We start from the raw sequence: 24,787 nt of genomic DNA, 5'->3' as shown, positions 1-24,787 counted from the left end.
AGCAGCCCCAGGGCCGGCATGAAGGGCTGCGGTTGATTTGGAAGTGGGGCACGGACCAGCCAGCCTTCCCTCCACAGTGCAAAGCCAGCAACCCTCCTGTCTAGGCGGGAGTCTCCCGCCTAGAGGCTGCAGGGCGGGACTGAGAGGTGCGAGGGCTGCTTTAGATGCCAGGCCCTTTCCCGAGAGCCCCGCCCAGGCCCCGCCCCGCCCCGGCCTCAGCCCCGCCCCGGCCCCACCCGCGCCTTGCCGCGCGCCCACACTCAGAGCCCGAGCCGCGGTCGCTCATCTGACCCGAGCCACAGCGGCCGGAGATGCAGCGGGGTGCCGCGCTGTGCCTGCGCCTGTGGCTCTGCCTCGGACTGCTCGACAGCGAGCGTGGTGAGCCCTCCGCCTGCCCCAGTGTACAGCTGGCCACGAGGGGGGACGTTTTCCCTGGGCAAATGGTGGGACCTCACCGATGGGAGACGGGCGTGGGACAGGGCCCGCGGGACCCTCCGGCACGAGCCAGGGTCGGGAGCCAAGGATTCAGACACCGGAAGGATCACGGCGAGTCGGGCCGGGCTTGCCGGGATGAGGAAAGGGCGGGGACGGGACGCGGGGCTGCACCGCAGCTTAGAGGTGGTGCTCAGTCCCCGACTGCGCTCCACAGTCTGTGGCTGAGCTCCCTTGGACCTGGGCCCCTCGGCGCAGCACCGCACTGCTCTGTCCTCGGACCCGGGAGCACTGGGGATTGTCCCCCCGCGCAGAGGCTGCAATCCCCGCCGGGCCGGGTCGTAGACCTGGGTGCGCACTTCCCGACACCTCTAGGCTGCGCTCGAGATCGGTCCTCCAGAGGGAACTCTGGTTGGTGTCTACCTTCCCCAGGCCAAGGACTGCAGGGCAGGGGCTCGGGATCGTGGGAGATAGGCTCCGCCGTGGGGCGGATTGGGCGCAGGTGCCTGTTGGAACTTGAGGCAACTCGTAAGTGATCAGCATGGCAGAAGAGGCAGAAGGCCGGCCCTCACCGTATTTGAGGGGGTAGGACCCTGGAAGGCCAAGCTAAGGATTTTGGATCATTAGGCAGGGACCGACACGGACGGGTCTTAAATACAGGAGAGGCAAGGTCTGGTTTGTGATGGGAACATGACTGGAGCTTGCTGCTGAGGGATTGGAGGGAAGAGAGTGTGGGGGATGAGGGAGGGGGCAGAGGGGTATGGTTGTTTGGAGATGTCAGGATAAAGCATCAGGAATGAGGGGAGGATGAGCTGGAAGCCCATGCAAGATCTGGTGACCCTGGAAATCAGAGGGTGGAGGAGGGGTAATGGGTAATGGGTAATGGGTCCCCAGTGGTTGAGGAAGGAGTTCTGGGAGGTCTGAAGGGAGAGATGGGGACCTCGCTATTTTTAAACACCATGGGCATTGAATAGTGCTTCATTTCTTTTAATCCTCACAAGGGAGTGTTAGACCCATTTTACAGATGGGAACACTTAGACCAAGGACACTTAAAACTTCCCCCAACGTCCCCGGGAAGCCAGTAGTAAGAGAAATGGTCAACCCAGGTCTTTGGAATAACAGAGCTCTGTTCTCTGTGCCTGTATGGGCTGAAGAGCTAGGGATAGTGGAGGTGAGGAAGGCGTGGGTGAACCTAGGGGGAGGAGGAGGGAGGAAGACATCTGTCTCGGCTCCAAGTCAGGGCAGGTCTGAGCAGAGGGGCTGCCACTTGGCCCTTCCTCGCTCCCCTGCACCCTGCCCAGGACCAGGCTCTCACAGGTGCTGAGCATCTGTTAAGCGACTGAATGAGTGTGGGGAAAGAATTGAATGGCGCCATGGCTGGGCTTCGGGGCAGAGGAGTGGGAGATCCCACCTTGAGGCGACATCCAGCAAGCACTGGGTGTAGTGTCCAAGGCTCAGGAGGGAGGATGGGCTGGAGAGCTGGAGAGGAAGCAGAGCAAAGGGTCTAGGATGGGACCCTCTCCCCCAAGGAGGGGACCAGAGAGGGAGAGGCTTCCAGGGAGACGGGAAACATTCTGCATGCAGGGTTTGAGGAAAACCAGGAGAGGCTTGTGTCCTGGTGCTCCTGAGTGGAGCAGAGTGCGAGGTGGAGGAGGGAGGGGGGATGAGGTCAGTCTTGCAGTGAGTGCAGGTGATTCTTACCAAAGTTGGGCAATGAAGGGGAAGAGAGAGAATGAAGCTAAGGGGCCCATGGAAGGGGGGTGGCCCAGGCTGGACCAGAGCATGGCTCATGGGGAGATGTCCCATGGAGAACAGTCTATTGCTGCTGTCTCTGAGTCTTGCATTTGCACCACCCATGTCTGGGCTGAGGAGGACCCGAGGAGCTGCCAGCCTGATGGGGGATACTGGAGCAGAAGCATAAACACTCCAGTGCAGCCAAGTGTGAGTGCAGCCAGAGTAGGAGGCCAAGTGCTGGCAGGTGAGCAGCCTGGCCGTGAAGCTGACCCTCAAAGGTGTGATGTTGGTCCCAGAACGAGACTCTTATCCTAGCTCTACCCCTAAATTCCTTGCTATAGTACCTGAGCCCCTCTCTTCCTTTCCTTGTGCCTCAGTTTCCCCATGCGTAGAGTGCAACAAGCTAGCAAGCACTGAGGGGCTGTGCTTGGGGTTGGGCTTTTTGCCCCAGTAGTGTCCCTGTAGAGAAGGTAGGTGGCAGAGGTCACCTCCAGCAGACTTTGTCTCGGAGCTTAGTCTAGAGAGAGGCTGTTTGTGCCTCTGAACAGTGGGCAGTCAGCCCAGCAAGTGCTGGGAAGCTTGGTTGGCCCAGCCTGAGGATGCTGGCTCCTACCATGGGCTGAGGCACACATGACCATCCCAGCTCTTCGCTGTCCCTGCTCCTCAGCCCTGAGCCAGACCCAGGTGTGAACAGAGGTTGTGTGGGGCATGGTGGGGGTGCAGGCAGAATGTGGGGGCTGGGCCCATCTTACTTGGTGCCTGTGGATCGGTGGCTCAGTGCTCTGGGGACTCAAGTGTAGGTGCTGCTCACATCCCCAGCATGCCGGAGGCACTGGGTCAGTGTGGCTGAAGGCTCTCTGCCTCCCCAGAGCCCAGTGCCCACATGGCCAGGCACCAGACTGGGCATGAGGTATAACAAGGGGACTGCCTGGCCAGCTCCTTGCGGTGCCATCCCCACCCTGACCCCCAGCCTGTGGCACCCCAACCCAGGGAAGGGGACTGCAGTTCTGTACAAGTTGAAAGGTATAGTGTCTGCTCTGGGCAGTCTAGGGAGGATTTGGACCAAGCGCATCCTGCAGGGGTTTCCTGAGCGCCAGACTAGCAGGAACACAAACATGGTATCGTAGCCCAGGGGCGAAAGTGCTCAGTGACCCAGTGAGGCCCAGCTGGTGGCTGTGGGCTGCACAGGGTTGTTTCTAGCTTGGGGCTTCCTGGAGGGTTCTGCAGACTCCAGGGAGAGGGATTCCAGGTAGGGCAAAGAGCCCCGCAAAGGCCCAGAGGCAGAAGAGTCAGATGGTGATCAGATGAGGCTAGACTCCTAGGGGCAGAGGGAGGAGATGGAGGAGACAGGCAAGTGGAGGTGGCAGGTGCCAGCAGCACACCTGGAAAGGGGAGGTCTGAGCAGGGAGTCACCTGGTCAGATTCCCCTGAAGGCATCACCAGAGGGGTAAGACCAGATGCAAGCCCACAGCAAGGAGGCTGTGGGTGAACCCAGGAGATACACCAGGGAAGGAGGCAGCAGGGGATGGTGGAGAGAGAGGGACAAGTGCCAGTCTCTGGCTTAAGCAACAGAACAGGTCATGAAATTGTTTACCAGATGGGGACCCTGAGAAGAGGAGGAAATGTGGGGAAAGATGAGACACTCCACTAGGGAGGCAGGGCCTCAAGTCGAAGGCAGGGAGGAGGAAAGTTGGGAGCACTTGAGTGTGATGAGGCAGAGGGGAGTCGGGGAACCCAGGGAAATTAAATGGGGTCTCAGCCACGAGGGGAAGTTCTTCTCTATGTCTAGCTTACACCCCTCCCGCTGCCGCTTGGGTGTCCCCCCACCGCCCTGCCATTGTAGATTTCTCTCCACTAGGGCCTAGCCTGTGCCCCACAGCCCTGAGATACCCCTCAGAGAGGGGGGATGGGTAGGGAGAGGGGTCCGGAGAGCCTCTCACACTCCTTGCACCGACCTCTGAGCAAGACACAGCCGACGTGTCCAGCTGGAGCCAGGGATTCCTGAGTCTCGATCCTTTTCAGACACTGGCTTCCTCTGGGATCTCGGTTTTCCGGTCACGCCAAAGGGAGAAGTCTGGGAGCAGGAAGATGCGGGCTTTGGTTCTGGCTGCCTCTGAGGCTGGGTGTGGCCGACAGCAAGCACGCTTCTGCCTGGCTCTGGTGCCCCAGGCCACCCCCATCCCCGAGGCCTGGCTGGGGTGTCGGTGGCCCAGTGAGCAGGCACAGGTTTCAGGGTGGCAAGTGGGGGAGCCCCGCCACGTGGCCAGCGAGGTCAGCATGGGTTCATGGGAAAGGACTTGTCAGCCACAGGAGAGGACATCCTGCCTGCATTTCCCTCTTCCTGCAACAGGAGCCCATGGCCCAGATTTAGCAGCACTGGGGGGCCACCTCTGAGCCAGCTGGGCTGTCTGATAACACCACCCGTCCTGCTGCCACAGAGCAGAGCCCTGATCCCAGGGCAACTGCCTGGCACAGTTGGCTGCACCGACAGCTGTGCTGCACTGGGAGCTCCACATCTACCAGGGCGCCCTTCCTCCCCATCTCACCCCCAGGGGCTACTCAGGCAGCCCATGGTCACACTCAGCCTCTCCAACACTCCCTGCTTCCCAAAATTGCCTCTATGCTGCTTCAGCAGGACCACTCTAAAACACAGATCTGAGCCTTCCTCGGGCCACCCGCCCCCGCTGGCCCCTCTTGGGCTGATAGTACAGGCCCTCCTGCTACGGTCCCAAGGGCAGCCGTATGTAGCCCGACATCCACCTAGCCTGCACCCATCACATACCCCAGCCTCAGCACATGACCTTTCTCCTGCTCCAGATACGTGCAGAAAGCTGCTGAGAATTCCAGACAGAAGGTGATGCTGCTCCAAGTGGGAGGGGTCTACTAGGGCGGGAGGGGGGCTTCATTCCCACTCCCTGTGTGCCCCAGGAGCACAGAATCTAGGCTTTCAGGTAGGTTCAGGGGAAGCTCTTATCCTTATCCAACCTAAAGCACCATCCTCAAAGCTACCCTGAATTCTACCAAATGGAGTTTTGTTTGTATGAAGCAGCACTTATGTGCACACCTGCACGCACTTGGAGTGTCTACCAGTGAGCCACACCTCGGTCTGAAATGGTTAATCAAATTCTTCACACTAGGGTGTGTGAAGATTTTAACCTTGTGACATAGGCTATTGTGCCCATTTTAGAGGTTAGAAAGTTAAGGCCAGAGGAATGAAATGGCTCATTAGATGCTAGAGCAGCTTTGAGGGAAGTGACAAGTGTCGGGTGCCTGGTAGCAGATGGCATAGGGGCTGAGGGGCAAGAAGGGGCAGGCATGGCAGGTGTTGTCCACATTCCCCAGGGAAAGCACTAAGAGAGGTGGGCATGTGGGGTCCTAAATTTCTGACCACCTCATGGACATTTTCACCTTGATGTCCTGTACAGCTTTCAAAAGCAGCATGCCACTAGACACATTGCTTTCCCCCAGGCCTACCCCTGGCAGATGTGCCTACTTCAGGGCAGGACATCTGCACCTCCATCCCTTGCCTCCACACTTGCCCACACACTGTGTGCTGTCGCTTTGTTTCCTGGATCCTCAAAGCCAGACAAGGGCAATCCAGGGTCAAGTCCATGCTGGGGATGCCACCCTGGAAAGGCTCTCATCCTTGCACTGAGGAACTGTCAAGTTCAGTGAGTCAAGCCTCTGCATGAAGCTGTGGAAACATGCAGAGAGGCCCCCAGGAGGGGACCTAAAATTGCAACCCTGGGGCTGGAGCAGGCACCAGGCAGGTGATGAGAGTGACTGGTGAGTCCCTTGAGGAGATCAGTTTCCATCTCTAAGCAGCGGAGAGGCAGGAAATTGTTTTAGGCAGAAGAGGGGTTTGTGTTCTAGAAGTCTCCTCTGACCACTGGGAAAGGCTTGGGCCAGTGGGGAGACACTGGTGTGGTGAGCCAGAGGAGGGATTTTGCGGCTGCACAGGCAGTGGGGTGGCAAAGAAGGGGACTGGAAAGGGCAGCCCCAGCATGTCTAGGGGTGGCACTCGGGCTGGAAGGCATCTACTGCTAAGCGTCTGAGCTCTGCAAGTGCAAAGCACTTTGCCAAGTGGCAGGGAGAGGAGGGGGGCAGGCCTGGTGCTTCTAGCCACGCTGCCGTTGGTGCTGGTTCTGAGGAAGTATAGAGGAAATAGCAGCTTCCCATAACCCTGTCCCCCAAAGATAACCTCTGACTAGCAAGTTAACCTCTGTGCCTTAGTTTTCTCATCTGCAAAATGGTAAAAATAGTACCCACCTCGGGGGGGCAATAGAGGGGTGTGGTATGCGCAAGTGCATAGTCTGTGATGGCATACAGAAAACGTTTGCTCTTGTTGTCTGTTGTTGTAACAGGGTGTACTGGGGTAAGCAGAATTTGGGGGTCAAAGTATATGAGCATTTTTTTTATTACTGTGAGTGCCTGTTTGTCCCCATCCTTGCCAACACTGGGAATTCTCTCTACTTTTAACACTTGCTCATCTGGCCTGGGGATACTTCTGTGCCCTGTGGCTCGTTGTCCTCCTCAGTAGGTGGTGTGGTATGAGGCCTGGGGGGGCCTGGCAGGAGACACCTGGGAGGCAGATTCCCCTGGGTCTGGAGCTCAGGAGAGCTGCCAAGGAGGGTGGGGGGCTCAGAGGTAGGCTTGAAGCCCTGGGGCTGTGCCACCTCCAGCAGGAAGGAGTGCACCTTGAGTAGCTCCAGTTAAATGAGCCACCAAGAGCCTAAGGCTGGGCCTGTGACCCGGGGCCCTTCTCTGGGGCCTCATTCCTCCACACCATGCTCCATCTGTTCCACCTACCTGACAGTCCGAGCTCACCCACACTCTGGTCTTTGCACATGTCCCTCTGCCCTCTGTGCCCTCCCCTAGGCCAGCAAGCTCCTGTTCCATCTACAAAGCCTATTTCAACACACAGGAACACTCCCTCCCACTGGCAAGGCTTTCTCTGACCACCCCCCACCTTGGCACTGTGACCAAAGCACAGAGTCACAGCGAGATGCACCTGCTGTGACGTGCAAAACAGCCGGCAGGCAGTGACAGCGAAGGTCTCAGTGTGCCCGAGCTAGCAACAGTTTATTCTTACAATGGTTCTTAGTGTGGTTTTATGATGGTCTGTGGTTCCCAATAATCTTGGGGACAATTCTCATTTCATAAGCTTGGAGAAGGGGAAGTGACTTGCCCAAGGTCATACAGTCAGAGTGACATTGTAGGTCATGCAGCTGGGCTCACGGAGCTTCAGGCACTCTCTCTCAGAACAGCCCCTCCCATCTCAGCTCTTTCAGTCCTGCAGGGTGGGAGGTGGGAAGACTGATGGACTATTGACCTCACCCTTGACCTCTGGAGACACAGAGGCTGCCATCCAGGTGGGGGTGGGGGGAATCCAAGACAGAACACCCCTGAGCCTTCTTCCAAGGTCTATGCACAAGCCTGGCCCCAAGAATGAAGGGAGAGGGCCTTAGAGCTGGCTCCCCAACTTGGCCCAGCCCTGGGACTGATGCATGGAGACCCCAACCTGGCCTCACCTGCCCCCAGTGCTTTCCCCTCAGCTTGCCTTCAGTCTGCAGCCATGGGCCTGGCCCTGGCTGCCTCTGTCCTCCAGGACACAGCTGCTAAGGAGACTGTGGACCAGACTAGCAGGACTGCAGTACAGCGCCTGTCACCCACCAGGTGACCATGACATTTCCTTGAAATAAGGAATTGCAAATGCAAAAACCACTACTGCTACACTCTGCCAGAGTATGTAGGGGCACCCCTCAGCTTGCACACCATCATGACATCATCCCTGGGTTGGTTGTGCTGGACCTGAGGACAGAGCCATGGGCCAATGACATCCTGGGCCCCAGGAGCCACCCAAAGGTACAAACCTTCCCCGTGTGGTGGGTGAGGGCCTGGTGTGCTCAGCAGGTGGATACTGGGTGTGGCTGGTGTCTTGACTGTGTGGCAGAAGCATTGGGAGGTGAAGCTGGTTAGAAGGAAGGCCTGTTGGGCAGGGCATCGCCCTGGAGGCCGGGCCAAGGGCATGCACAGCTCCAGAGGGCCACAAGGAGCCAGTGAAGGTGTCCGCTGGGCTGAGCGACAAATTGGAGGCCAGGAAGGAGACTGCTAGGGAGCAGAGAGGTAGGGAGACTGGCACTCGGGGTGGCAGTGGGAGAGAAGGAGATGGAGAGATGTGAGGACTGAGTCCCAGGCAGGGATGGGCCTGGACTTGGCCAGACTTGGGCTCCTGCACAGCTGCTGGTTATCACTGATGTGGAGCCTGGAGCCTCAGTTTCCTCATTGCTGACTGGACTCGTGATCCCTCCCTCCCTCCCAGGCTACGTGAGGATCAAATGAGGCAGTGACTGCTGGGCTGTGGTTCAGTGCCTAACCCACAGGACTTCCCACCCCTCCTGCCTGCCCCTCACCCAGGATCCTGGTGTGCTGCTTCCACAGCCAGCGCCTGTGGCTGACCCCAGGGTCCCACTGCCCAAGGCTGCTGACAGCACAGAGAAGAGGAGGTATGCTCTCTGGCCTCCCTGACCTCAGCCTGGCGCCTGCCCGGATCGCTCTGCTCAGGCTAGGGGGCCAGGGCTGCTGGCCAGGGGAAGGAAGAAGCCAGTTCCTGGGTCAGGAACAGGAAGGCAGGGGGAGTGCGGCAGAAGCCAGGATGACAGTGCTTCCTGCTTCGGGAAGGGAAGGACAGCGGGGACAGACAACAGCCAGGCAGGAAGGATGCGCCTTCTTTGGGGTTTCAGGTGGGGGCTGGGCAGCACGGAGCCTCTGGGCCTGGCAAACTAGGCCTGAATCTGCCCCAGCTGCTGAGCAGCCTGGGGTACAGATGGTCACCAGGGAACCTGGCCTTTAAAACCAGAAACATCTTTTTCAAAGGAACAACAAGGTTTGACAAAGTTCCAACCCAAAGAAAGACCTCAGAGGTTTGTTTAGCCAACCAGTCAGCCATTAATCCATCCAACCATACAAACATTCTTCCATCCATCCATCCATTCATCCATCTATCCATCCTTCTGTCCATCTGTCTGTCCATCCATTTAGCTGTCCATCTGTCCTTCCATCTAGCCATTCTTTCTTTCTTCCACCTTTCCATCCTTCCATCCATCCATCTGTCTGTCCATTCAGCTAGCCATCTTTCCTTCCATTTTTCCACCTATCCATCCATCCACTCAACCTTCCATTCACCCACTCATCCACCCATCCATCCATTTGTCCATCTGTCCATTCGTTTATTCATTCAGCAAGGATCTATGGAGCCTTGACTCTCTGTCAGGTGAAGTGCTAGGCATGGAGTGGGGTAGAAAAGAGGACTGTTTGGGTCCTTACCCCATTGAAACTTACTGTCTAGTAGAGAAAATGAAAAAACATAAATTAAAAAGTAAATAACAAAATTACATATTGTGATAAGAAGAATGAAATAAGCAACCAGGAGGTTAAGGTAGAGCTTAAAGGAGGACTTAGGTTTTGGAGGGGGTGAGGAGGTCACGTCTAGGCTGAGGCCTGAAGATGAGAAGAAGCCAGCTGTGCAAGGCATGTGAGAGGAGACAAATCAGGAGGAGAGGTGTGTGTAAAGGCCCTGGGGTAAGAAGGAGCATAGCATCTCATGGAACAGCCTGGAGGCCATGGTGGCTGGAGGACGGGAATAGGACGTGAGAATGGAGCAAGAGGGCATGGAGAGGGGGCGTGGGCCAGGCCACGGTCAGAAGTTTGGATTTTCTTTAAAGTGTAGTGGAAAGTCACTGATGAAATTTAATCAGGACCATGATTTGGCCCCTTTGTGTTATTAAACTATCACTATCAACTGTGTGAAGGATTGGAGGAGGGCAAGAGTAGGCCAGGGGGCTACTTTGGGGGCAAGTGCAGTTGCGTAGGCTCCAGCAGGAGAGTGGGGGCTGGCTCTGGGATGCTCTGGTGGTGGATGGATGGGCCGGGGTGGGAGAGGTGGGCATCCACAGGAGCTCCCATTTGGTGAGATGGGAGCTATCAAGGAGATAGCTTTGGCAGGGTTGGAGAGGATGTGATTCTGGAGTTCAGCATCAGAAATGTGGAGCTCAAGGTGTCTGTGGGGTGGCCAAATGAAGTGGCAGCTAGATACTTAAGGCTGGAGTTGAGAGAAGGGGTCTGGGCTGGAGGTAGAGATTTCAGAAGTATGGACACCTAGGAGAGAGACTGGTAGAGAAAAGACAGTGAGTAGCAGCAGCATTTGGTGTTGGGCAGAGGGGACGGGCGACAAGGGGAGAGTGAGCTCACAGAAGCTAGCAGAAGAGGGAACAGCTCTGCTCCCTGCCCTGGAGGGCCTCCCGCAGCAGCATGGAGGTCACAGGATACCTTGACCAGTGGCTCCATGAAGCAGGGGAGGGGGCTGCACCCTGTGGGAAGATGAGCGAATGTGAGAGGAAGGAGTCAGCGAGCAGAGCTTTTGCTAGGAATGGGAACAGAAAAGAGGAATGGGATATAAGATCAAGGAATTGAGGAGTTTTTGTTTGTTTATAAGATGGGAGATGATTCCATAGAGAAAAATTGGTAATCAGGAAAGAAAGAAATTATCTACAGTGGTCAGATCTGGGGGTTTGGGATCCCTAGCTTGATGGAGGGCTTTGCCTTGGGAGCAGGAATGTCAGAGAGTTTCCAGGGCCTAGGGCAAGGGTGTGGGATTTAGACGTGGGAAGATGAGGTGTCTCCATCTGATGGCTCTACTTCATTAGTGCTGAGAGTGAGAGAGGAGGGAACACCCTGAACTGCAGCCCAGGGGTCATCTAGGGTCTGCCAAAAGGAAAAGAAAGGGGAGGCAGCAGCATGGGGTTCTGGCTTTGTGCTGCAAGCTGAGCCACTGAGGGACATGGGTGCTGCAGGGCTGTGGTGGAGAGCAGGGGCAAGGGAGCATTCAGACTGATGGGCCATGGGACATGCAGTGCCAAAAGAGAGGTGAGGCCAGGAGGAGGTAGCAATGCAAAGGGGTCCTTGGCCTCAGAGTTTTGATGAGGTTGAAGAACTTGGCAGTGGTGAGACAGTGGCACCTGGCAGGAGGCAGAGGAGGCAAGGAGAGAAGTGCAAGAAGATAGGCACTCAGTGATGGCACAGCTTCTGGTGGGGACCAAGTCCAGGGTGCGCCCAGGAACTGAGGGGCTGAGGGGAGGAGGGAGGACAATGGAGATGAGGACTGCAAAGGCCAGGGTGCTGCTGACTCACCCGTGTGGATGTTGAAGTTATGAGGAATGGCCTGAGTTGGGGTGGAGGGGCCTGAAGAGCCCAGAGCAGAGAATGAGGGGAAGTGACCAGGACAGCAGCTGATGACAGCTTTAGTGGGGAGTGGCTGGTGCTGCTGAAAAAAGGGAAGTGACTGCAAGGAGTTCTGTGATGTGTGCAATGGGAGCAAGAATCTCCCCAGGGGCAGTGGTGTCCTCAGAAAGCCAGGTTTCAGTTAAGGCAGGAAGGATGGAGGAGGACAGTGATGTCTACAGTGAAGCCTACTGATCACACAGGGTCCAGTGGAAGTGACTGAAGAAAGAGAAGCACTGGGGAAATTCGGGGCACGTGGCAACAAAGGAAAGGCTCTCTCAGATGTGAAAGGGTTGGCAAACACTATGGATCCTCCCGTTTGGCACAGTGATGGAGATGCTTCCTTTGGTGGTATGGTGGCCTCTAGGGAGGAAGCTCCTATAGGCTCCATCCCCCATCCATCCACTCAACCCACCCACCCTCCCACATATCCATCCATTTATTCATCTGATCATCCATCTTCCACCCTACCATTCTTCTATCCATCCCCTCAATCTTTGGTGTGCACCTCTTTTGTACTAAGGTTAGAAAGATGAATAAAATACAGCCTCTGTTCAGATGTGACCAGAAAACCACAGTTCAGTCCAGTAAGTGTTCTAATACCATGAGCCTAGGAGGCCAACACTGCCTGAGTAACAGTGACTGCCCCATAGAGAAGGGACTCATGAACTAGACCCTAAAGAAGGAGCTCCACAGGAAGGAAGAAAGTACAAATGTCCAGGGCAAAAAAAATTAGCAGACAGATACTTCAAGATATGAAAAGCCTGGCACTTTGGGACAGTGGTGAGAGGTCTGTTCCTCTCAGATGTGTCAGGAGTTGAAACTGGAGAGAAGGGGAGTAGGCAGAAGGGAGAGGACTGGGGTCCCCCACTTTATCTTGGAAGCAAAGAGGAGTTGCACAAGGAAGTTGGGCTGACAGATGCCATAGCTCCGTTGCCAGGTTGCCAGGTGTGTGCCCTGGAGGAGCACCTCAGAGAAGGGGACTCTTGCTTGGCCTCCCCAGGGGCCCCATGGCAAGGCTGCAGGCCTCACCATGGGGCATACATAACCCAGGGCAGGTGGGTCCTGGCCGCTGCACCTGTCCTCTGGTGCCCACATGCCAGCCTCAGGCCTGACTCCTGACTGGTCCACAGGGACAGCCAGTTCTTTCATACCCTCACAGGTCCAAATCCAAGTCCATCATTCCCCTCTCCCCCCACTTATGTAGCTCAGAGGCCAGTTTGCCTGGCATGGCTTTATTCACTTTCCACTGCCTGGAAAAATCCTACTTCTCTTTCGAAGCCCATCTTAGTGGTGTCCACCTTGGATCCCTTCCTGGCCCCTCACCACCAGAGTGGAGCCTCCCCACTGTGGGGCTCCTCCACCCCAGCAGCCCTGTGGGTACATGGTGGGGAGGTGTGATGGGGGGCTGGTACCACCCTGGGGAGGAGTGGACCTGGTGGCAGAGCCTAGGGCTACTTTCCCATCTCGAGGCCCCAGGGTGGGGCCGCTGTCCTGAGTGCCAGGAGTGGGTGCACTGGATTCGAGTTAAGGAGAGACTTCACAGTTTTCACAGCAGCTGGCTAGATGAAGGGCTGCCTTCTTAGGACTGTGGAGGGTCTCAGTTTCCCTGGCTGTACTAGACACTAGTGGGATTAGATGCTGGATGAGGGCCTTCTGCCTCTGACCTACGGTGGTAGGTACCTAGAAAAGTTTGGCCAGCAGGAGGCACAGAAGAGAGAGGCCAGCCAGGCCCTGGCAGCCAACTTGTCCAGGTGATGCTGAAATGAGACCTTGGGGTGCAGAGTGTGCCGTCCTGGTGGCTCTTCCTAGGGCAGCTTGGGGTCAGGGTGGTGTAGAACCAACTATGGTGGGGATTCCCCCAGCCTCTGCCTCCCACAATTAGCTGCCAGGGCAAGACCCCAAGCCTCAGGGAGCTGGGCTGGGAAGAGCAGAGGAGCTGAACCTGTAGGACTGGGGGCTGGGGCAGGATAGTGGGCTGTGCCCCCCAGGAGGACAGGGACTTGGGGGAGGGACAGGACGCAGCCCTGGGCCTCCAGCCACACAGTCCTCTCTTCCTGTTGTCTCAGGATGGTCCTGGCAGGATGCATCTGCTAGAGTTCCAGGTCCAGACCTCCCCTGGGGCCTGCTCCCACCCTCCCCCAGGATCACACCACACACACAAGTTCACATGCATGCACACGCAGACATGTCAATGACACACACACACAAAGTCACACACAACACTCATATATCAGTCCTATAAACACAGATCTACGCACACACAGAGACAACACACACGTGCGCACGTGCACACGCACATGCACACACTATACACACTATCCTGCTGGGAGGAGGATGGGGAGTAAGGAGCTGTGTGGGCAGCAGGGCCAAGGTCCTGGAGGGTGTTTAACCAGGCGAGGCAGTTATCTGTTTGGGGATTAGCCCTTTTGGAGGAATGAGGGGCTGAGGCAGGAGGAGCAGGGAGAGGAGAGCTGGGGCAGCCAGAGGGCGCCTTGGGGGTGAAGAGAAACTGATGGAACCAAGCACATGTGAGCTGGACTCCATGGGACATGGGAGAGGGTGAGGTCACAGGCAGAATTCCAGGGAGAAACCGAGACCTGAGTTCTGGGCATGTTTGGTGGTCTGCACTGTGCAGGTCTCCCTCACAAGCAGTAGCTGTACATCTGGGGGGAGGAGACTTTAGGCAGAAATGTGGGGGTTACAATACCGAGATGTGCTCCAGGCCTCGCCCAACGTAAGATGAGGCCTGTGGTCTCCCCTGTTGACTTCATGTTGGCAGCTCTGCTCATGCGGAGCTAGAGGTTCAGTCCAGGCCTCAATCAGGGCTCACTTGGGGCTGGGCCCAGTCTGCAGCCAGGGGGCAACCTGAGGTGGAGGTTACCAGTTGTCTTGGGGGCTTATAGGTACTGCTCAGGGCTGAGAGCCTAGGCAGCCCCTGCCAGGGAAGGGGCCCATCTGCACCAGATGGATGTCATCATGTGAACTCATGACCCAGTCCCATGCTAACCCTATCTCCCACCCCAGGCCTGGCGAGTGGCTACTCCATGACCCCCCCAACCCTGAACATCACGGAGGAGACACACGTCATCGACTCCAGTGACAGCCTGTCCATCTCCTGCAGGTATTCAGCCCTCAGCCATGAGGGCAGGGGGCTGGGTCCCTCCTACCTGGCAGGCCAAGGAGACTACAGAAGGCCGAGCAGATGGTGGCGGAGCACCCAGAAGGCAGCCTCTCCCCAGGGCAGAGGCCTCGAGGCTTAGGCTTGCTTCCAAGTGGCTTGAGTCGTAGGTGCCTGGAGGCATAGACCATCCCCTGCTCTGCAGACACAGGCACCCTGCACCCATCCCCATTTCACCCATACTCACCCCTCATAATTTCATATGGACCACAGATCAGTCACCCTGCATCCACCCTTGGGTCACCCCACACTGACCCCAGGCCACCCCATGCCCATGCCCAAGTCATCCTGCATGGACCCCAGGTTGCCTGCCCCCACCCTCAGCCACCCTTCACTGGCCCCAGGCCCACCCACACAGACCCCAGACCTGTTATCTTCCCTGCAGCCACAGCTATAATCTGAGGCTCAGGCTTCTCTGCAGGACAGCCTGCCACATGCAGGCCCAGGAGCCAGGCAGAGGCCCCAAGGGGCTCAGGGAGCACCCTGCCCCGGGTTCATGGTATGTGCCCAAAGGCTGGTCTGCCCTGACCTCTGGGTGAGATAAGTTATGGGCCAGGCTTGGCTCCTGAGGAGGTTCCACAGGGACTGTCCCCCAGGGCTGCAGCCTGGTCCCCTCTTGATGTCCTGCATCCTCTGCCAGGGGGCAGCACCCCCTGGAGTGGGCCTGGCCAGGGGCTCAGGATGCACCAGTCACAGGGGAGAAGGACGGCGAGGACATGGGGATCGTGCGAGACTGTGAGGGCACAGATGCCCGGCCCTACTGCAAGGTTCTGCTGCTGCAGGAGGCCCACGCCAATGACACGGGCAGTTACCGCTGCTACTACAAGTATATCAAGGCTCGCATTGAGGGCACCACTGCAGCCAGCACCTACGTATTTGTGAGAGGTGAGAGGGGTCCAGCACTCACCCCTGCGGCCACTCAGGAGCCACAGGCAGGGTCCTGGGTCCTGGAGGGGTGGCTGGCACCTGCACCCCCACCCCCAGCCTTTGAACCCCATGGGGCTGCCCTGCGGCCCCAGACCTGGGCAGAGAACCCCTGAGCCCCGCCTTCCCCTCCCACAACATGCCCCCTCTCTTCAGACTTGGAGCAGCCATTCATCAACAAGCCGGACACACTCCTGGTCAACAGGAAGGACTCCATGTGGGTGCCCTGCCTGGTGTCCATCCCCGGCCTCAACGTCACGCTGCGCTCGGTACAACCCCACGCCAACACCCACCCTGGATCTGGCCCTCCAGTCCTGTCCCTGGGAAAACTGCTGCTTCTCTGGCCAAGAGGAAGGGGACAGCTGGGCGCTGACAGCCACCATGTCTCTACAGCAAAGCTCAGCACTGTGGCCTGATGGGCAGGAGGTGGTGTGGGACGACCGCCGGGGCATGCGTGTGCCCACTCCCCTGCTGCGTGATGCCCTGTACCTGCAGTGTGAGACCACTTGGGGTGGCCAGGCCTTCCTATCCAACCCCTTCCTCGTGCATATCACAGGTAGGGGCTGCCTAGGGCTGTAGGGACTTCCCCCAGCAACCACTCCCCATGTCCTGGGGGGAGAACTGCAGGAAGAGGACAGGGAACCCCAATTCACAGTAATGAGCCTGTAGGTGCCATGGTTTGGCTGGTCTCAGTGTGTGCCCTGTATTCTGTGCACGTTGTCCTATGAGGGACATGGGGGTCACTGTGTGTGTGTCACCAGGAAATGAGCTCTATGACATCCAGCTGTTCCCCAAGAAATCACTGGAGCTGCTGGTTGGGGAAAAGCTGGTCCTGAACTGCACTGTGTGGGCCGAGTTCAACTCGGGTGTCACCTTCGACTGGGACTATCCAGGGAAGCAGGTGAGGTCAGCAGCCCTGCCAGGGGCTGTGCCTGAATCATCCCCAGGAATCCCCATCACTACCCACACTCACCCTAGTCAGGCACACACTTAACCTCTGTGTAGAAGAGGTACAGACTCAGTCCTGCCCCAGGAGTCCCTGTCTGATACAGTTTTCCTATCCCAAGGAAAACTCTGGGTCTGGGTCCAAGGCTTCTGGAGCTATTGCTGGCTGGGCTGGGGTGTGTGCCTATGGGGGTTAGTTCTGTCAGAGCCAGCCTGCTCTGACCCTATGCTTCCCCTGGTCCTGGGCAGGCAGAGCGGGGTAAGTGGGTGCCGGAGCGGCGATCCCAGCAGACTCACACAGAGCTCTCCAGCATCCTCACCATCCACAACGTCAGCCAGCACGACTTGGGCCCATATGTGTGCCTGGCCAACAATGGCATCCAGCAATTCCAGGAGAGCACTGAGGTCATTGTGCATGGTACGGCCTGTGAGGTCATTGTGCCCAGCATGGCCTGGGCTAGGTCAGTTGTCAAGCCTTGGGAACAAGGGTTCTTGTGCAGTGTGGGCCCGGGGTCATAGGTCATGTTGCACCTGAGCAGTGTGGAATCCAGCCAGAGGGAAGGGAGGGCCATGAGTGGACGGACTGCCCGGTTCCCACACCCCAGAAAGCAAGGCATCTGGCCACTGGGGGTGGCTGTGAATCCCTGGGTGGTGGTGGGTCAGCGATGCTGGCCCCAGCTTTACCCTGATGCCTCCCGTCTGGCAGAAAAGCCCTTCATCAGCGTCGAGTGGCTCAAGGGTCCCGTCCTGGAGGCCACGGCAGGAGACGAGCTGGTGAAACTGCCCGTGAAGCTGGCAGCATACCCCCCGCCGGAGTTCCAATGGTACCTCCCTCGCTCCTGCCCCTCACTACCCACCAGGTCCAATGCAGGAAAGAACCACAGGGAGGGAAGGGCAGCATTCTCCCCATCACGGCCTACTCCTTGAGACCTGGATGGGGAACTGTCCGCACTATCAGGGCCTGCACGCTGGGCGGGGAACCCCTATGAAGATTCTAAGGAATATGCACATAATGCGATATTTTGGCTAGAGAAAAGGTTGGCCTGAATTGCTGCTAAACTGTGAAAGAGTGTAAATACCGGTCTCCTGTTAGGTGTGGGTGTGTGTGGGCACAGCGTAGGGCTTTACCTAACTATTTCCTGCACCCACTCAGCCTCTCTGAGGGCCCCCGCTGGAGGGTGTCATAGAGGGATGACTTCAGGTTTCCTAGGCCCCTCTCCCAACAGGTTGCCACCCCCAGGATCCTTCTAACCAGAATTTTGGAGATGTCACAAGGGTTTCACAAATTATTATGGTGCTGGGCCCTGGGCTGGGCCTGATCTGTGTGGCAGTGAGCTAGAACTTCCGGAAGGCCTTCAGGCTCCAGATCCCCAGTTCTGGTGTGTGACCTGAGAGTATTATCTCCCTTGCAGGGTATGCCAAGGGTCAGTGAGGGGTCCCTCACTGGTGGCTTCATCCTCACCAGGTGCTCCCCGAGAGCTCCAGGAGAGCTCAGGAAGGCACAGCACCCCATCATGCAACCTTCGGCCATCTGAGCAGTCCAATTGGCCTGACCCTGGGAGGTCATACTCTAGCCTGACCCTTATCGTACACATGAGGAAAACAGGCCAGGAAAGGGGAAGGGCATTCCTGTCCAAGCCCTGAGCCTCCTGGGAGGAGTCTGCTCCATTCTTTCACTGTTGGCCAGAGAAGCCTTGCCTTCCCAGCTAGGAGCACCTCCCACCAGGCAGGATGACCTTTGCTGAAAGCCTGGAGCTGGGCAAGCAGAAGCCCAGACATTCTCAGCCAGCATCTCACTTCATTGGCCATAGGCTGGAAACAGGCTTCTCCTGGGAGAGCCCCCAGATGCCCTGGGCCTGCGCCTTCTGTGACCCTACCTCTGAGGCCACAGGCTTTGGGGTCCATCAGGGGCATCTGGTGCAGGACCAGGACCCTTGAGACAGGATCCGGAAGGGCGCTGATGCAGTCTGGAGCCTCCCTCACAGGTGCGGTCTCCTGGAGATGCCTAGGGCCCAGTACCCTGCTCTCCAAGGCCTGTAGTACTGACCCTGTCTAGGGGAGTGGCCAGCTCTATTGCATCAGAGATCTGGCCCAGGCCTGATCCTCAGGCAGCTGACTGCCTCCTACCATTCCCACCACATCTGGCCTTTCTTTTTTCACTTGGCCAACACCTGCCTCCAAGAAGTGCTCAGCTGGGCCCATTGTTCACTGAGACACTTACCCCAGGGCACTAATGGTGACCATAGCTCCACAGGGGTCAACTCTTCCAGGTAATCGTGTGATAATTATGAGTGAGTGAATGGATGGAGATCTAGTGGATCTCCAGACAGGCTGGTCCTGGTTCCCAAAGCAGCCTCTGTGTGTCCGGCATCGTGCTGACCCTAAAGGCCATATTTTGGGTAGGCCTGACGACACCTGCAAGAAGGTTCATTTGGTTTCCCTGGTTTTCAGATGAGGACACAGGGGCTTGGGGCAGTGAAGCAGTTCATCTAGGATCACAAATGTGGCAGGTGGCAACCAGGATTCTGCACCAGCGCCCAGCAGGCCTCACAGCCTGGGTCCTGCTCTGCCCTGTTGTGTGACTCCTGGCAAGTCACGTCTCTTCTGACAGGGCTGTGGTGTTGCAGCTGAGGGTCAGACCCCCGCATCCCCCTCACAGTTACTCTCTGCCCCGAGGGCTGTGCTTCTCCTAGTGTCTCTCTGGCTTAGTAAACCAGGGTAAGGCACCTGCCTAAGAGAGGGCAGCTTCCAGGCAGAGTCCAGCGCTTGGGTTGCAGGAGCACTGCCTGCAGCACTCACAGCTCAGTACTGGGGAGGAGTCTCCTTTGGGGTGTGAGTTTATTTATTCATTCACATGTGCGTCAAACACCTACATGTGCTGGGTGCTGCTCTACGTGTAGGGGATATGGCAGTGAGGGGACAGTCCCTGTACAGCTCAGTAGGGGAGACGGACAGTCAACAGACATACGTGTGAACACTAGTGTGCAGATGAGCAGGCACAGACCCGAGGACCAGCTCCCGGTTCACACAGCTTCTCTGACGAGTGGGTGATATGAATATAGGAGAGAGGGAGACTTGCAGGTGTCTAGCATCCAAGCAAGGCAGTACAGTGAGTTGCATAGCCCTGGGGAGGGGGCAGGGCAGCAAGAAGGCCCCATATCTGGAGAGCTCCAAAAAGGACAGAGCCAGGGTCAGGGCTCCTGGACCCCCATGTGGTAAGGAGCTGTGCCCCTCGGGGACTGCACCTCCACCCCTTCACAGCACACACTGGTGAAGCCTAAGAGAGGCAGACAAGGCCCCCTGGGGACTGCAGTTGGCCCTGAGCCTATAGGTGTTGTGAGACCCGGTAGGTTGAGCCCGGAAACCATCCCCATAGCCTTTAGGCCATCTGTTCCCCAGTCCAGCATCAGCTGCCACAGCCCACACCCCTACTACTCTTCCCAGCAGCCTGGTCTGGTGCAGGAGGGGCCTCTTGCTCCTGGCATCTCCTACCTCCTGACAGTATATCCCAGTTGTAGGGGCTGGGGTGCTTCATGGAAAGAGTGCCAGGACAGGGCCGGGGAGGGGTCCACACAGTCCCCTGAACTCCCTTCCTGGTCCAGGTACAAGGACAGAAAGGCAGTGTCAGGGCGCCATAGTCCACACGTTCTGGTGCTCAAGGAGGTGACGGAAGCCAGTGCGGGCATCTACACCCTCGCCCTGTGGAACTCCGCGGCCGGCCTGAGGCGCAACATCAGCCTGGAGCTGGTGGTAAATGGTATGTGTGGGCAGGACAGGAGAGGAGATGGTGGACAAGCAGGTGTGGTGGGGGAGGCTGACTGGCCGGCTGTCTGCCTATGTCCCCAGTGCCTCCCCACATCCACGAGAAGGAGGCCTCCTCCCCCAGCATCTACTCCCGCCATAGTCGCCAGGCCCTCACCTGTACTGCCTATGGGGTGCCCCCTCCTCTCAGCATCCAGTGGCACTGGCGGCCGTGGACGCCCTGCAAGACCTTCACCCAGCGCAGCCCGTAAGTGTGGCTCCACCCTGTCTCCTCTTACTTCCCAGCCCAATCTCCAACCTCATTCATAACACCTACTTACTGTCCACAGCCCTTCCCAGACCCCAGCTCTAAACCTGAACCCTATCGCGATTCAGGGATTGGCTACAATCCCTGACCTCACCTCTCCTGAGCAAGGCTCGCTTATATCAGTCAGGCCGGGCTGGACACTGGGGATGGTCCAGCCCACCCACTTCCCTTAAAAGCAAAGCCCCCCAGACACACAATTGCATATCTGGAGAGGACCTCTGGGCACCAGGAAGGACACCTCTCACCAAACAGGCAGAGCTAGGCTAGTTTTGTGAGACTTGTACCAAGCCCCAAAGCACACTAAGCATGTCCAATGCTCATCAACTCATCTATGCAGCACTCACCATGACCCCTTAGAGAGGAGAAAAGTGAGGTCAGAGAAGGGATGTGACTTTCTTAAGGTCATGGCCATAAGCAGCAGATCTTTCCCAACTGCCAGGCCGCACTGCCCTACCTGACTGGGCGCCAACAGGACAGACAGTCTGGGAGAACAGAGAAAACTTGGACAAACAAGGGCCCGGAATGGAGGGGCCAAGGTGGTCAGTGGTCTGGAAGGCACTAGAGAACCAGTGAATGGTGTTGAGCAGGGAAATAACTGGTCACATTTGCCTTTTAGCAAGCGATCCTAATGGGCAGGGTGCAGGGTCACAGGCTGGGGAGAGACAGGAGCTGGGGACCCAAGGGAGACAGGGTGGATATACCGGCAAAGGGGCTGTGGCCCTGGCATGGTCAGTTAGGAAGGTTCAGTCAGGGTGGCCAGCCCACAGCATTCAAGGCTCATAAGAGATTCTTCTAGATCACGAGGCTGCAGGTCACTGGCACCTCCAAATGTGCTTCCCTCTTACGCTCTACCGTTATGCTGTGCATGATTACAGAACCCTGGGGCCAACTCTGCTCCATTAGGGGCAGACAAGAGCCTCCCTTGGGCCACCCCTTCCCCCTAGACCCCCATCCCAGCAGGAGACCAAAGGTGTTGGGGTGCACAGCCAGCCCAGGGAGGGGCTGCAGCTCTAGAAGGGGTAGGGAGGGAGAGGGCTTCCTGTAACAGGATTGGTGACTTTGCTGCCCTAGGAGATCTGGGTGGACTTTGCAGGAAGGGACACATGCAGGTAGGAGCAGGAGGCACAGCAGACTAGAGGATGACTGCAGAGCCACAGGCTTGTGCTACTCTGCAGGCGCAGGTCCTGGCTTACTGGGGAAGGCTGTGTCTGGCAGCTCATGCAGGATGGGTCGCCAGGCCCTGAATAGTGTTCCAGAAATGAAGCCCCTGCCCCCCTCTCTCACTTCAGCCCAAGGGCCAGCCTTACCCACCATGATGTGAGATGAATCTGAGTAGGAGAAAAGCTTGACCCTACCCCCAGTGTGGGCCGTCTCTGCCTGTATCCCTGACCTGCCCTTGCCCCTCCTTGCCTTCAGCAGCCAGCAGCGGCAGCAGCGAGACCAAATGCCACAGTGCCAGGACTGGAGGGAGGTGACCATGCAGGATGCTGTGAACCCCATTGAGAGCCTGGACACCTGGACTGAGTTTGTGGAGGGCAAAAATAAGGTATGGGCCAACTAGGCCACTGAGTGGCTGGGGGAGAAGAAGAAAGGAGGCGGGGTGGGGCCCTCTCCTGGCCTTCTAGGTTTCCACTGGGCTTGCAGAGCTCTTGCGATAGTAGCTGAGAGTCAGCAACCTTTCTGCAGTGTCTCTAGCCATCAGTTTCCCTGCCTGCATGTAGACTGTGGGGGCCAAACCTCCAACTGCTTCCCAAACAAGGAAGCTGAGATTCAAGACCATGGGCCCAAGCCACCCAGGGCTGGGAGGGTTGGGGCTGGGGGCCGGCTCCATCCTTACCAAAGGCTGCTGAGCTGCTGGCTCAGGCTGGGGGCAATGCCTAGAAGAGGCCAGGCAGGGGAAGGACTGAACAAAGGCACCCACTTCCTACAGTCACTTCCTGTTTTCCTACACACCTCCAGAGCCTCTTCCTGTTCCAGGCTGGCCAGGAAGTGCCCGGCTTGGGGTTGGGGGGTGGGGTCTTTGGATGGTAAGCAGGGCCTATGGCCCTCTCTCCTCCTCTGCTTCCAAGCTTCCTACTCCCCCCAGGCCAGAGTCCTTCTGGAGCCCTGGAACCCAGCCCCTCCCCTTGCAACTACCCAGGGCACTTGTGGGCACATCACAAAAGCCCTGGGGCATTTATGGGCACATCACAAGGATCTCACACAGTGACCAGCTTCTCCCCATGGACCACAGGCTGACCCTTGATGTGACCAGAGCATGAATCCTAACTCTGGCTTGGACCATCCCAGTGCTACCAGGCCCCTATCCCCTCCTCGATATGGCCACAGCCTGAGCCCATCCACAGCCAGAGGTCTCTCTGGTCCTGCCTAATGCTGCCCTCTGACCTCAGCCACAGTTGAGGCCAACTATCCATAGTGCTGTCCTTGGGTTTTCTGGGGAGCCACCTCTTGCTGCTGCCCGAAGGCCTCACCAGCTTCTCCATGCCTCACCATTCCTGGTACTGTCTCTGAGCTTTGGTCATCGCCAGCTCAGAGCCTCAGTTTTCCCCATTACTCTGGTGGGCACAGCAACCTCTATGCAGAAAAGGAGGTTGGGGTAGGGGAACTCATGCAGGAAATGGATCCTTATGCCTGACACATGCCCTGTCCAGACGGTGAGCAAGCTGGTGATCCAGGACGCCAATGTGTCTGCCATGTACAAGTGCGTGGTCTTCAACAAAGTGGGCCAGGATGAGCGGCTCATCTACTTCTACGTGACCAGTGAGTGACTTGGGCAGGCCTGGATGGAGGTCAGGAACCAGGTGGGCACAGGAGGAGAACAGGCCTGGGAGAAGATGATATGCCTAGATTGGGGCCCATTGAGTTCTGGTGACTTTGAGGCACCCAGGAGAGATATCCAGGGTCCACTGGGCCCCTGGGTCTGGGCAGGAGGGATAGATTTGGAGGTCATAGGTGTATGGATTGGGGTGGTAATCCACTGGGGTGGATTGGCACCATCTGCCCCCAGACCTGGAGTGCCTCCCCTGCGCGTGCCCTCTTGTTCCCCACAGCTCCGCCTAACTCCACTTCCCTCCCACCCCCTTCCTAAGCCCTGGATCCTGCACAGCAGCTGGTTCCTATGTGCGTTTTGCCCTGGGGAGAAGGTCTATAGTTTCCTCAGAGTCTCAAACTTGTTAGTGACCTCAGAAAAGCTAAGAAGATCATGGAAGGACAGTCACTGGGCCCAGAGGTGTAGACGAGGGCATGTGGAAGAAAGATGGAGCCAAAGAGAACACTTTGGTGGGGAGAGGAGCCCATAGGACCTTGACAGTGAATGGCCAGAGGGACAAAAGGAAACTGGGAGGCATTGCCAAAAGCTGATGAAACCAGATTGTTTCAAGGAGAGGACCGTGGTGGGGAGAATGGGGACTCAGGCCTCTACTGAGCCTGGTAGCAAGGAACTCAGTGATGATCTGTGATCCTGGGAGAGGTAGGAGGAGCAGCCAGTTGGGGCTTGTCTAGGAAAAAGCTAGAGAGAGGCAAGGACAGAGGAGACCCTGGTGGAAATGACTTCAGAGAGCTGGTCTCTTGTAAGTGAGAGGGAGAAGAGGGCTCCAGAGTGGTGTCCCTGCCCCAGATAAACGTGATGTACACCCTTAGCTGAGAGCTGAGTGAGTCCAAAGGCCAATGAAAAAGGGAGAGAGAGCCCTTGGGCAGGGCGGTAAGTGAGCCAACACTGTGACACAGCTTCATAGTGGTTCCTCCTCCCTCCCCAGCCATCCCTGATGGCTTCAGCATAGAATCGGAGCCATCAGAAGATCCTCTAGAGGGACAGGCCGTGCGCCTGAGCTGCCGCGCCGACAACTACACTTATCAGCATTTGCGCTGGTACCGCCTCAACCTGTCCACGTTGCATGACGCTCACGGGAACCCACTGCTGCTCGACTGCAAGAACGTGCACCTCTTCGCCACGCCGCTGGCAGCCAGCCTGGAGGAGGCGGCGCCCGGGGCGCGCCACGCCACGCTCAGCCTGACCATCCCCAGCGTGGCACCGGAACACGAAGGCGACTACGTGTGCGAGGTGCAGGACCGGCGCAGCCACGACAAGCACTGCCACAAGAAGTACCTGTCAGTGCAGGGTGAGGCAGGCAGGGCCTGAGGGCAGGGCAGGGCGGCGCTTCCCAAGGAGCCTTCACCCCCAGCCCAGCACGCGCCTGGGCGGTCCATTCCCGAGCCCGAGCCTG

General features: G+C 57.5%; 1 protein-coding gene across 7 annotated transcripts in view; it reads left to right on the top strand.

Annotated features, from left to right (window-relative positions):
- Positions 1 to 240: 240 nt before the first annotated feature.
- The window catches only part of FLT4 (fms related receptor tyrosine kinase 4), a 40,789-nt gene continuing 16,242 nt past the window's right edge, over positions 241 to 24,787 (top strand). For 3 of the 7 annotated variants that reach the window (XR_010840395.1, XM_067032253.1, XM_067032255.1), the window contains exons 1-13: positions 241 to 378; positions 14,473 to 14,569; positions 15,267 to 15,511; positions 15,707 to 15,819; positions 15,944 to 16,106; positions 16,312 to 16,451; positions 16,745 to 16,913; positions 17,202 to 17,323; positions 20,102 to 20,252; positions 20,342 to 20,504; positions 21,981 to 22,110; positions 23,216 to 23,324; positions 24,320 to 24,682. Coding sequence is in view for 6 of the 7 variants with exons in the window: in XM_067032253.1 (XP_066888354.1) it covers positions 312 to 378; positions 14,473 to 14,569; positions 15,267 to 15,511; positions 15,707 to 15,819; positions 15,944 to 16,106; positions 16,312 to 16,451; positions 16,745 to 16,913; positions 17,202 to 17,323; positions 20,102 to 20,252; positions 20,342 to 20,504; positions 21,981 to 22,110; positions 23,216 to 23,324; positions 24,320 to 24,682 (2,032 nt within the window). In the remaining variant the exon portion in view is untranslated. Of the gene's footprint in view, positions 379 to 14,472; positions 14,570 to 15,266; positions 15,512 to 15,706; positions 15,820 to 15,943; positions 16,107 to 16,311; positions 16,452 to 16,744; positions 16,914 to 17,201; positions 17,324 to 20,097; positions 20,253 to 20,341; positions 20,505 to 21,980; positions 22,111 to 23,215; positions 23,325 to 24,319; positions 24,683 to 24,787 lie in introns of all 7 variants that reach the window. The other 4 variants (XM_067032254.1, XM_067032252.1, XM_059060147.2 and 1 more) reach the window with 2 other exon arrangements.

Source organism: Kogia breviceps, chromosome 4 (genome assembly GCF_026419965.1).
Source record: "Kogia breviceps isolate mKogBre1 chromosome 4, mKogBre1 haplotype 1, whole genome shotgun sequence".
Taxonomy (NCBI): Eukaryota; Metazoa; Chordata; class Mammalia; order Artiodactyla; family Physeteridae; genus Kogia; species Kogia breviceps.
Note: the sequence above shows the minus strand (reverse complement) of the source record. Positions and strands in the feature narration are given on the sequence as shown.